Genomic DNA, 12134 nt, shown 5'->3' with positions numbered 1-12134 from the left:
GATTAACCCTTTTTAGAGTCATTTTGTATGTTCTGCTGGTGGCATTGGCACTCATCTTGAGAAAGAAGTGACTTGTTTTTCTGCCCTTTGTGTACCTGTATGTCTCAACGGTTGCACCTGGAATGTTCTCAGATACCACCGGCTGTTCAAACAGTAGCTTAGGGCGGGGTGGCAACTCATTCGCCAGTGTATGTACAGTGTACACATTTATAAGCATTTGTGTTGACAGAGTTCGGGATCTCAGAACATTTTGTTCTTTTTCCAATTCTAAAATGTAAGCATGTAGCATAAGTTCCAGATAAATAGTAGTATCCACATGATGTCTACATTTGGTAGTGTGGATTTTATCATTGTGCCGTATTTTTGTTATCATTGTGAAATTGCATCGTTTTTGCTTCCAAACCTATTAAAAGCTATGAGGTAACCTCAATTTATTTAGTGCATGTGGCTGGAAGTTAAGAGGCACAAGTCAACAGTGAATCATTCAACAGTGCATTTTCATAATGTGTGTGTGTGTGTGTGTGTGTGTGTGTGTGTGCGTGCGTGCGTGCGTGCGTGCGTGTGCGCGCGCGTGCACGCGCGCTCGCGCGTGTGTTTTTGGTTGCAATAAAAGGGCATTTTTTTGCTTTAGTCTGTTGTCAGTTATGACTTTCATTTAAATATTTAATATAACTCCCAAAATCCCATTCTTGTTCCCTTGCTTTTTCTTTTTTCCTACATTCTTTCCTCTTCCTTTTTTTTGGATATAGCACCTTGGATATTTTGCTTCTCAATGAAAGTGTTGAATGATTGATTGAGTGATTGATAGTTTCCTTCTGGATGGAATTTTTGTACCATCGCTTTTCATTACGTCACTTAAGAATTTTCCTTCGTCAGGCAGTTTTTCTTGTCATTGACACGGACTTAATTGCCAGGTCAGGTCAGGTATGGGAGCATTCGCTGGAACAGCACGTCACTGCGTCCACTTTCCATGGTACTCCAGAGGCCTCCGTATGGCCATCGCACAGGCAGATGCCTGGCCCATCCCCACCTCCTTGAGATGCTGATCAACCTGCTGCAACCACGAGGCACGTGGTCGGCCCATTGGCCTCCTCCAATCATGAGGCTCCCTCGCTGAGAGAATCTGATGAGCAGGATCGGCATCAGGAAAACGAGCCACATGTCCGTACAGCCGCAGCTGGCGCTCATGGACTAAAAGGGAACAAATCTCATTTGAGTCTCTCTCAGCAACTGCTCGTTTGACACAAAGTCTGACTAGCAATAGTCAAGGATATCTCGGAAGAGACCGAGTACCAAAGGAGTTAAGTCTCTGTCTCAGATCTCTAGTCAGAGTCCAATTATCACATCCGTAGAGCAAGACTGGAAGCACCAAGGACCTGCAGACTCGGACTTTCATTCTCCTGCACAGGTACCGACAGCCCACACCCCATGATTCAGTGAATCCACGACTCCCCAGTCCTGACCCAGACCTCTATTGACCTCTGGCTCACAGCCAGTGGTGACATGATTATAACTGCCAGGGTAAGTGAATCTCTCCATGACCTCAATATCCTCACCACAAACAGGTACAGATAAAATAGCAACGTCCAAATGTCAGTGAAAGCCTGGACCAAGGAAACCCAAAATCTCAGCAGCTCCAACTCCTCATTCAGCACCTTGAGGGCCCCCAAAAGGATATCCTGAGTTTCCGCAAAGATGACTGCATCATCTGTGAAATGAATGTCATATTTTGATATTCTCAAATGTTGCACCGCAGATTGATCTCTCCCCCAGAATCCAGTCCATATAAGTGCTGAAAAGTGTGGGGGCCAGAACACACCCCTGACAAACTCCAGTAACAACTGGAAATAAGTCAGAGATGGTATCACCACATCTCACAGCACTCTCAGTACCAGAGTAGAGTGCAGACATCACATTGATCCGTTTTGGTGGCACCCCATGAAGACCAAGAATCCTCCTGGGGCCTTTCCGATTCACTGAATTGAATGCTTTGCTGAGATCAACATCGGCTGCAAGCAGTCCCTGCCGAAACTCTCGTCTGCTTTCCGTGAGGACCTGAACAGCAAGGATAGTGTCAATCGTTGACGTCTTTTGTGTAAAGCCCGACTGCTCTGGGTGCTGGTGCTCAAACAGATGGTGGCGAACCCTATCAATAATTATCCGAACAAAGACCTTTCCCAACATTGTGAACAGCATCACCCCTCGGTAGTTTTTGCAGTCCTGGCGATCACCCTTCGATTTCCAGAGAGGAACAACGGCCCCTCTCCCAGTCAGTTGGGATGACGCATGTGTTCCAAATAGAGCACTGAACTGCATGCAGTGACATGAGTGCAGCATTTCCATCAGCCTTGAGAAGTTTGGCATGGATGCCACAGTTCCCAGGAGCTTTATCATGTTTCATTCTGTTCGCCGCAGCCTTTTTTCCACAAACGAAGGTGGATCATAGTTGATTGGAGTGTCAGCAATAAGGATATTAACACCTCTGACATCCAACTCAACAACTGGTGGATTAGCCTGGGATAGCCACTCAAAGTAACCAGCCCAGCTGGCCTTCATCTCAGATTCCACTGTCATGAGCCCAACACCCTCCGCTCTAACAGCAATACTCTATGCCCTCCGCTCCAAGGCCAAGGGATGGCCTTGGAGGAACGCAATCCACAATTTCCCTGTAAGCAGGACAAGAATCACTTGACCACAGGTGATGCTCTACTCCCTCACAGATTCCTCGCACATAGGCCTCCTTGTCCACCCTCAGCGCACGTGCAGTTTTACACCTCAACTCTGATCAGCTCAGCTATGCCATTAAGCCTGGCCCTGTGGCTCTCGTTAATGGTATCCAGTGTCCCTTGAGAGACAAAATTCTTCTTCGCCCTACAGTGAGTTTCAAGACATCCACCGGCAACATCAAGAATGGTGGCCTTGAAGGCATTCCACAACTTTTCAGGATTCCCCAAAACACCAAGACCCCCCAAATCCCCACTCAGCTTGTTCGCAAACTCCTCAATGACCCTCTCATCCTTGAGCTTGCCAGCATCCAGCCTCGGCTGGGATGGTACCATTCTTCTGGATTTAAGCTGCAACTTCAGAGTTGCTACCACAAGCCTGTGGTTGATATTGAGGAACTAAGCACTCCGGTAGACCTTGCTGTTTTGGATCATCCTCCACCAACCATCAACGAGCACATGGTCAATCTCCTTTGCCACACTACCAGCGTTGGAATTCCAAGTCTAGCGATGAGACTGTGGGCGCTGAAACCATGAACCAGCCACCCTAAGTCCATGACTTCCTGCAAGGTCAAGAAACTTAGTGCTATTCTGGTTCACAGTTCCAGAGCCACGGGGACTAACAAATGTCTTTATAACCATCGCTATCAGTGCCAGTCGATGCATTGAAATCCCCCATAACTAGAAGAGTATCTCTCCTGAGGCACTGATCAACTTCAGAGTCGAGCGCGGCATAGAATGTGTCCTTCATGGTGACCTCACTCACCTCAGTTGAAGCATATACAGAGACCAGGAAAACGACACCCAAGGAGTGACACATCCTTCGTCTCATAACATGCTTGTTGACCGGTGTTACCTCCATTATCATTGGAGTCAACTTATTGGACACAGCTACAGCAACTCCTTGGGCATGATAACCTCATAGCGACCAGACCAGTAGTAGGTGTGACCACCCACCATGATCTCGCTGCAATCCGGTTTCCGAACCTCAGAGAGTGCTGTAATACCGATGTCCAAACGCTTGATCTCAGATGATAACAGAGACAGTTTATCATCCCCTCTTTGGTATAGGACATTCCAGGCATCCACCCAAAGGGACCGCTTCAGGTTAATCCAAGGAGATCACCGTCTGCTAGATGGCACCTCAGCACCACTCTGCCACACACCATCGTAATCTGACCCACAAAAATTTCCCCTTGCTTTTCCTCCTATCATCAAGGAATGGGGGTCCCAAAGAATTTGCCCCAATCCCGTCATTCAGTGAGCTGCCCTGTGAAGGGCAGCAGCACAGAACTTCCTCTCACAGAGTGGATTTTCAGTTTTCTTTGCGTTCGTGGGTTTTGTGGAATTAAGTTATTTCCAGTGGCCGGAGTGCAAATCCTGCCATCATCCTCCTTAGAAAAGTAACCCATTTGCAGGAGGACATCCACAGACACAGTCGGGCACTACATAAGGATGGCCGTTGGCTCACAAGGAACTCCTCCACCCTTTGACAGGTTTTGTTTGTAATCCTGCTGAGTGTGCATATCCATAAACCCCCCTTTCTAGGAAACCTGGTGTGGGAGATAGTTTAATAGCCGACAACCCGGCCATGAAACAGGTGAGTACAGGTTTACATGGCACCTGTCGCAAGTCACAGATCTAGTTTGGCCTGACCTGACAATAATTTAGGGTGTTCTGGGGAGATCCCTTCCCACAGGTTCTTCATAACAAGCTTCAGGTGCCTTTCAATGTATAACGTTGTAGGACGTGGAATCTTGAAAGTGAAAGTTAAATCTCCTGGTGTTTTTTTTTTTTTTTTACAATATAAAGAGCTACTTTCTATAATGTGAATGTCTTCTTATTTCTTAAACTGCCACCATGATCCCCACGTTCTTTTGGGGTTGGTGGGGGGAGATTTTTCACAAAAAGCTTTCATGAACCAGCTGGCAAGCCTGACGGTTACAGCAGGAATCTGTAATTTGTTCATGGTGCCGGCGATAGCTTGCCTGCTCTTCATGAAGGACACTGGGATCTTTAATGTCGATCAACAAATGCTGGCAGAAGGGATTCCTGTTTAACGTCTATCTGAAGAACACACATCTGAGGAATGGCACGTACACGCGTTGATGAATCACTCAGCCTGTGAAACACTGGAATGACAGTTTATAGCTGGGTCGAGATTCTAACCCAGGCTCGACAGCTTAAAGGTTAGTGTGCATACGTCTCGGCCATCCTGCCAACCATATAAATTCACACAACTATCAAAGTTGTGTTTATTATAGGAAACTAGCAAAAGTACCCCTCCTCAGTGACGGGAAAAGTTAGCCATGGTGGTGGTGAGAATAACCACAGAAGATGACAGTCAGGCATTTGTCCGGGGGAATTCAATCCATCCTGTAGCACTCAACTTCACCAGAGGTGGTGCTATTCAAATCAACCGCAACAGCGAGGAAGTATACCCCATCATTTTCCCCAGGGAGTTTATAATTTAGGGCTGAAGGAGCCGCTAACCCCGCTTAAACTTGGCAGGTGGAAACTTTAACCTCTGTGACAAATTTGGTCCAAATCCATGCAGAGGTGTAGGAGTGTATATGTAACACACAGACAGACATATCGACATTTATAGTTATAGATAATTAAATCGATCTTCATCAATACTTGTTTGGTGAGAGTTTGTGAAGCCTGTGTTTTTAGATTTTTCGTAATTAATCCATTTGCATTTCAGTCTTCTCTGCCTCACGACTGTAGGGGTAACTTACAGAGTGGATTGTCTTGGTATGTATGCACCATTGCTGGCCTGACCAACACCTGACTTTTGGGAGACTCAACATGACCTTGAAGGTTTAACCATTACACCAGCGACTTTGATCACAATACAGAAACCTGACATGACAAAGGTCCTGTCTGGTAATCTGTCTAGCCATGAAAGTTAACCTGAACATACCAGTCTGCGACTGATCATTAACCTGGAATTACCGGTCTGCGACACGAGATTATTATCCTGACAATTGAGACAGAATGCTGGGCTATTATACAAACTGCATCTCACTGTTAACTCCTCAAGCCAGTTAATTTGGCTGTTAAATTGTCAGACCATAAAGCTTAACCACATCACTGTATTTACTTATGCTCCATTTATACTAGCACTTAGTAAAGCTTCGAAACCCGTTTCAGCCCATTTCGTGCACCTGCATCACCATGAGTAAAACCAGATCCAGTGTAAAATGTTATCCTAGTATAAATAAATGGATAAGTGTCATCACACTAAAACTGGTTGAAAATAGAGCTAATTGTCGTCTCTGTGGCATTATGGGATGTGCAATACAAATCATTTTCAAATTCAAAATCATCATTTTAAATGCCTGTGTCGAAGTGGCGACCTCATCATGCACGATTGTAACCAGAACCAAGATACTGCTTCTGCAGCACCAACGCTCGATGATGATGATGATTACTTGCTGGAAGTTTAACATCCAATTTGGGGGGTGGGGGGGGAAGAGAATACACTATATTTGAAGCACGAAAATAATTGCTCTTGATGGGTAGCATCTCACAGTACTGTAATGTTCATTTTTAGAAGCAACCTTAACCCCATAATAACATCTAAATGAGAGACATGAAGTAATGTATATTACACACACACACACACACACACACACACACACACACACACACACACACACACACACACACACACACACACACACACACACACACACACACACACACACACACACACACACACACACACACACTGAAGATGCCCTATGCATGCGGTTCAGTGTGGAACGTTAAAAGTAGGTGACTTGTCACCAGTTTGAACACGGTTCATTTAACTCATGTTCGAACTGCTGGGGTAAATGGAGTGCCGTTTGTCCACCGAGATGAGATCGTTCATCTGCTCAGATCACAGCTAAGATGACACTGAGCTTTCAATCAGAAAAGCCACAAACGACTCTAACAATTAAAATGTGCGGTGTTTACAATAGATTTCTTTCACCAATCTTGGCTCTTTACTTGCTCCTGGGACTTGTGACATTTCAGGCTTGTGACAATGAAGGGTGAGTTTACAAAGGAAGATAGTAACCACAAACTAAAACAAAAGCCAAGTGATTCCATACCGCTTGTTTACATTGACCTTTGCTTCTTCTTCTTCATTTTTGTCTTATTCTTCTTCTTCTTATTCTTATTCTTATTCTTATTCTTATTCTTATTCTTCTTCTTCTTATTCGTATTATTCGTATTATTCGTATTCTTATTATTATTCTTATTATTATTCGTATTCTTCTTCTTCGATTAACCTTGTTTTGAATCCCATGTTATGTGTACATTAATCAAGTTTAACAGCTCTTGAGTCATGCATGAGAGACTTTAACATTTAGTATGGGACCCCTTCGTTGTTGCGAGACCAGGGATCATGTGTCAAACATTCCTGGCCATCACAACGTAGTATCACCACGTAGATCCTAACGAAAAAGATGTCTGCCCATGGTCCATACAAGCAGGACTTGTGCTTTTTTGTATTTAAAATAAATGAACAAACTATTTACTGCATAATATAATAAACAAAACATGGCTTTGGTGTTGTGAACGTTTTTTTCTTTGAACGTTTACTACACAGCACTCAGCAATTATGCATGTGTGTTTGTTAGAAATAACAATGCAATGTATCCCAACTTGTGAAAGCCTGGATTGCTTTTCTGTATAAAGAGCTTATGAAAATTCACAACTGTGATTAGCTTCAGGGTAAGGTTGTTGCAAGTTGCTGCTTGTTTTGTGGGTGTGCCCCGACCCCCCAAAAAACCACTGCTGAGAGTCTGGAATGCTGTGTATTCAACCTTTGGGTTATTGACCTCTGTATCTTCTTTGCCCCCAACCCGCTGATGTTAATTCAGGGATTTTATTGGCTCTGGAAAGTGAAAATGTATGGCAATCTGTTAGTGGCTAGTTGTGTTGTGTGTTGCTTGGTATTTCTTGGCAAAAGTTGGAGAAATCTCAAAAGGACTTGCAGCGAGATTTTTGACTTGAATCAAGAGATATGCTCATCACTGGGGTATATGTTGTTTGGAACACTTTTACTGCTGGATTTGTAGCTTCCTTGTATGAAGAATATTGTCTCTTTTTCAATTACACAGTGATTGTAAGGCCATCTGTGTGCTCGCAGTGAAACCTCAACATCTACATGACCACTCCTCCCTGTTTCCCAACTCGAGCTGCATTTTCTCCTCGATCTGTGGGGTTTTTTTTTTCCTTCCCCAACCACTACTGCTCTGCCCACCCATCCATCGGGGGGGGGCGTTCCCAAGAAATCCAGTTGGTTAGTTGAATGTGACACCACCCCTTATTCTCTTTTCAGTCCAGCCTGTTGGAAGCAAGGTGTGCCAGACCTGCCAGTAGATTGCAGCATCACACTGCACTGTCTATTTGGGGTGATCAGGAAAGATCTGCAGGATAAGTGTCTGCAAAGGGAAGTGGCAGCTATCCATGGGAGGATGAGAGCCGGTGGCTGTTTCTTTATGTGGTCTTAAAGTGATTGAAGAAACAAAGCAGGTTCCTTTTGGTCTGTGGAGGGCAGGTCGCATCAATCCTTCTTCATTCGGGTCTTTTTTGTGCTGAGTGTTGCCTTTCGGTCACCCGTCGAGAGGACTATAGCCAGACAGAGATCTTATGATGGCTGACGAGGATTCCTACTCCACACGCTCAACCTCCTCACATGGAACACCGTCTCCAAGCCACAACCATGCTTTACAACAATACATTTACTCACAACTTGATGGCAGGTTCAAACAACTTCAAGGTAAGAAGGTCTCAAACAGCTGATTGGAGCATTAGTCCTTTGTCAGAACAAGTTCTTATTCTGTAACTTTCCTGCGTGTATTTACTTTTTTGCTTGAAAAGCTTTAGCTACTTGAACAGGCGCACAGTGTACTTCAATTCCCAGGTGTGCTATCGCTGGTTATTTGTATTCGTGTTGAACATTGCATTTGATAGCAACATTAAGGTGCTTTTTTGTCGCAGGTCGACAAGAGCTACAACATTGTTTTCCTTCTTTTTGGTCTAAATGTATGCCGTCTGCCCATCTCTTCAGTCACATGAAACCATGTTGACAGTTTGTGCCCTATTTCCAACGCCAAACTTTCTTACTTCCCTTCGTTATGCCTATGCACACTGCTAACTCGCTTTAAGCCAAAAAGGGAGAACCATCGGCTCCATCAGAAACTCTCTTGACACGCATGTACTTTTGAAATGAATGATACGCGTGCATGCTCACGGGTGAAAGGAAGGCACGCCGCGACAGGACGGAGGATCCAGTTACCTCTGCATGGTATCCGTTTAAAACATTTCTTTCACAATGAAAGATTGTTTTTAAATGTTTTCCACCGCCATTGGCACATTGCTATCAATTATGACCATACATTGGCATTTCACCCAGAAATTTCACTATAACCTACTTTGCTGTTTCACTCGGAGATGAAGTGTAAAGCCGTCGAGTGATTTCCATGAAAACCCTTGTGTAGTGCAGAACTGTATGAATGTGTGTAATGTAATCCTATCTGGCACATAGTTTCTGTTGAACATGTCGCCATTTTCAAATGGCAGGTTGATAGTTTGCACTTTGGGAGTTTTGTGAAAGTGGATATTCTAAACGTCAGTTGGTGTAATCAGAAATTTATAAACGTTCATTAACTGACATTTTTGTGTTGCATGACCTTTTAAAAAAAATTCACATCTCTAAGTTTTGAACATAGATGAATTCTTTCATTGGAGAAATTTCACAGCTGAGATGCCAAATTAGTTCCTGCAATTGCAGAATACTGTGTCAGAGGTTACGAAGTATCCGACGAATGGAGCTGCGGCTTTTCTATTTATTCATTGATTTAATTAATTTGTATTTCCTTGGGTGTTGAAAGCTGTGACTTTTTTCTTTGCCATCCACATTCAATTTCACAACTGTAGATTTACTCTTCTTCCATCTGGTAGTCTCTCCCATCCTTCCTTCCTTCTGCCCTTGCTTGGAGTTTGCCTCGTTATGATTTCACGTGTTTTTTTTTGTAATTACCAAGCTTTGTGAAGCCATTTCAATGCTTGCCATTTACTTCAGCCGTCGCGTCTCGCCGGAGAGTGCTCGTTTGTTTATTTGGTCTGTATTTGTGCCTTTCAATTGACAGTTTTCTTGAGTGAACACAAACACTAAAATGGACTGTTTCATTAAGGTGCTGAATTGGACAAGGTGCCTTATCACGTTGGCGTCGAGGTGGTTTGTACCCAGAGCTTGAGGTTACCAAAGTGAGAAATAATGTGCTATTAATGGCAAGACTAAATGCTGTTACTGTTTTTCTCTTCTTTTTTTTCCATGTGGTTTTTGACCACCAAATTAGTCACTATTGCAACCAACGTTACGTTCTCTACAATGTCGTGAATACAGTGAAGTCTTACCTTCCCCGAGCAATGATGTATGTATGCTTTTAGAAACGCATATCGCAGATGTAGTTGTAGCTCTTTGTTGGTGTAGTTGTAATGGTCTACAGTCGAACCTCACAAATGAAGGTGAAAGAGGATGATAGATTGACAAATCATCTTGAGGTTACACCTGGAGAAAAGAGTGCAGGGCCTCCTTTTGAAGAACTGTAAGAGGATTTTTGGCTGTGTACTGTGATCAGGTTTCACAGAAGCATTAATTTGACTGGATGTGTAAAAACTTTAATTCACGGGGAATCTTCTGGCTGCCGTATTAGCTGGTTCTCTCAGAATGCTTAACATTCAGCATTAAAAAGGATGGAGCACGGACAATCCCCATAGGTTGGCATCTACAGGGAGGAGGTACTTCCTCGCTGAGTGTGGTGAGAAAGGCGGTGCCATTGTCGTGGCATCGCTGGTACCCAGAGTGCCCAGGAAGTGATGGCATTCCTTCCCCCACCCCTCCTAAGTTCATTGGCTGGGTTTGTCTTTTTTTTTTTTTTTTTTTTTTTTTTTTTTTTTTTTTGTATACCTTGGTCGAGGCTCGTATGAGAGCTAACACACAACTCACAGCAAGGAGGCATGAGACAAGAGGGGCGGGAGTGGAAGGGACAAAACATTGGGGAACAGACACAGGTGAACTGTGGAAGGGAGAGGGATGGGGATGGGACGGGGAACATGGCGAGGGGAAGATGGACATTAAAGGGACTTTCAGGAAGGAAAGCAGGAGAATTGAAGGAAGTGGGCTTGGGTGGATTATCGGGGGTAGAAAAGATCGAGGATTTGGATGGGGGAAGATAAGAGGTGGTGGTGAACAGCTGTTTTGAAAGCCTGTCGTGTCTACCAGTCGTGTGCTGTATCTCGTGTATTTGTCAGTATGTCCATGTGTATGAGATGTGAATGTGGCAGCTCCACTATGAACCTTTAGGTACTGCAGAAATAATAATAATTTAACCTTTATACATTCCCTTGATTTTGACTTCCAGGGTATTCTTCTATCATTTGTAATGAAGTTAAAACAGAGTATTGCATGAACACATCTCGTTGAGTGATGATATGGAGTCATCACTTGATAGACATCTCGGCGTTTGTTCGCTTGGATGAATGGCATGTCCTGACACAACATCGATTTGAGTCTGAGCAAGTCGACCTTTTTTTTTTTTAACTGAAGGATTTTTTTTTTCAGGTTGGAATTCATGAGACAATATGTGGGTGATCTTTACATTTGATTGCTTTGTTGGCCTTGTGATAAACCCATAAACCTACGTATCATGATGTAGACCCGACATTCCAGAGTAATATTCGAACCGCTCCACTTAGATCGTGGCACCATGCTATGTCGTCATCAGTCTAACTCTAACCGACCTGTCTGTCTCTCTTTGTCAGTCATTCCAGTGGAAATCACAATGGCATGCCTGACCATGGTTTTGACTTGTACCGTGTTATCGTTGTCGTGAGGCGTTGAGGGTGTGAATAACTCTTGGACATTCTTTCAGTGTTTCACCCAAAAATGTCATCTTAATTTATTTATTTTTTAGTGTGTGGTATTTGGACATTTCAGGAAGAGAAAGTGAATCACTGCACTCCACTTCAAGTTTCGCTTGCCACACATGTTGCATTGCTATCTATTCCACATCTATCCTTACACCATGCATTTGTATACATGTCAGAACAGATCGATAGTATTCACATTGTCAGAACACGTAATGGTGGATCACTTTCTTCTGTTGCTTGTTTCATATTCTCGATTCCGTCATTCTGAATGTTTCACCCTGTTTGGGCAGAAACTTGCACTTTTAAAGTCGAGGTTCGAGTTGATCAGACCTTTTATCAATATCTGCTGCAGAAACGGCTCGAGCTGCATTTGGGTCTGGGTCAGGCCTTGCTTGCCTTTTGTCTCTCTGCTCATGCTGGATACTCCATTACTGATTATTTTATTTACTTCATTTTATGTGCTGCACAGCTTGGATG

The 12134-nt window shown here is 43.8% G+C and overlaps 1 protein-coding gene across 5 annotated transcripts in view; it reads left to right on the top strand.

Moving 5' to 3' along the window:
- LOC147012353 (spectrin beta chain, non-erythrocytic 1-like) overlaps positions 1-12134 on the top strand; it is a 330873-nt gene that overhangs the window by 76149 nt on the left and 242590 nt on the right. Inside the window, exon 1 of one of the 5 annotated variants that reach the window (XM_085856439.1) lies at positions 8075-8502. The exons of 3 other annotated variants lie outside the window; for them this stretch is intronic. In XM_085856439.1, the coding sequence (XP_085712565.1) occupies positions 8373-8502 (130 nt within the window). In that variant the 5' untranslated portion in view covers positions 8075-8372. Of the gene's footprint in view, positions 1-8074; positions 8503-12134 lie in introns of those variants that run through there. One more of the 5 variants, XM_085856440.1, reaches the window with a different exon arrangement.

This window comes from Eptatretus burgeri, chromosome 15 (genome assembly GCF_056783735.1).
Source record: "Eptatretus burgeri isolate ZD-2024b chromosome 15, Ebu_testis_v1, whole genome shotgun sequence".
In the NCBI taxonomy this organism is placed as follows: domain Eukaryota; kingdom Metazoa; phylum Chordata; class Myxini; order Myxiniformes; family Myxinidae; genus Eptatretus; species Eptatretus burgeri.
Note: the sequence above shows the minus strand (reverse complement) of the source record. Positions and strands in the feature narration are given on the sequence as shown.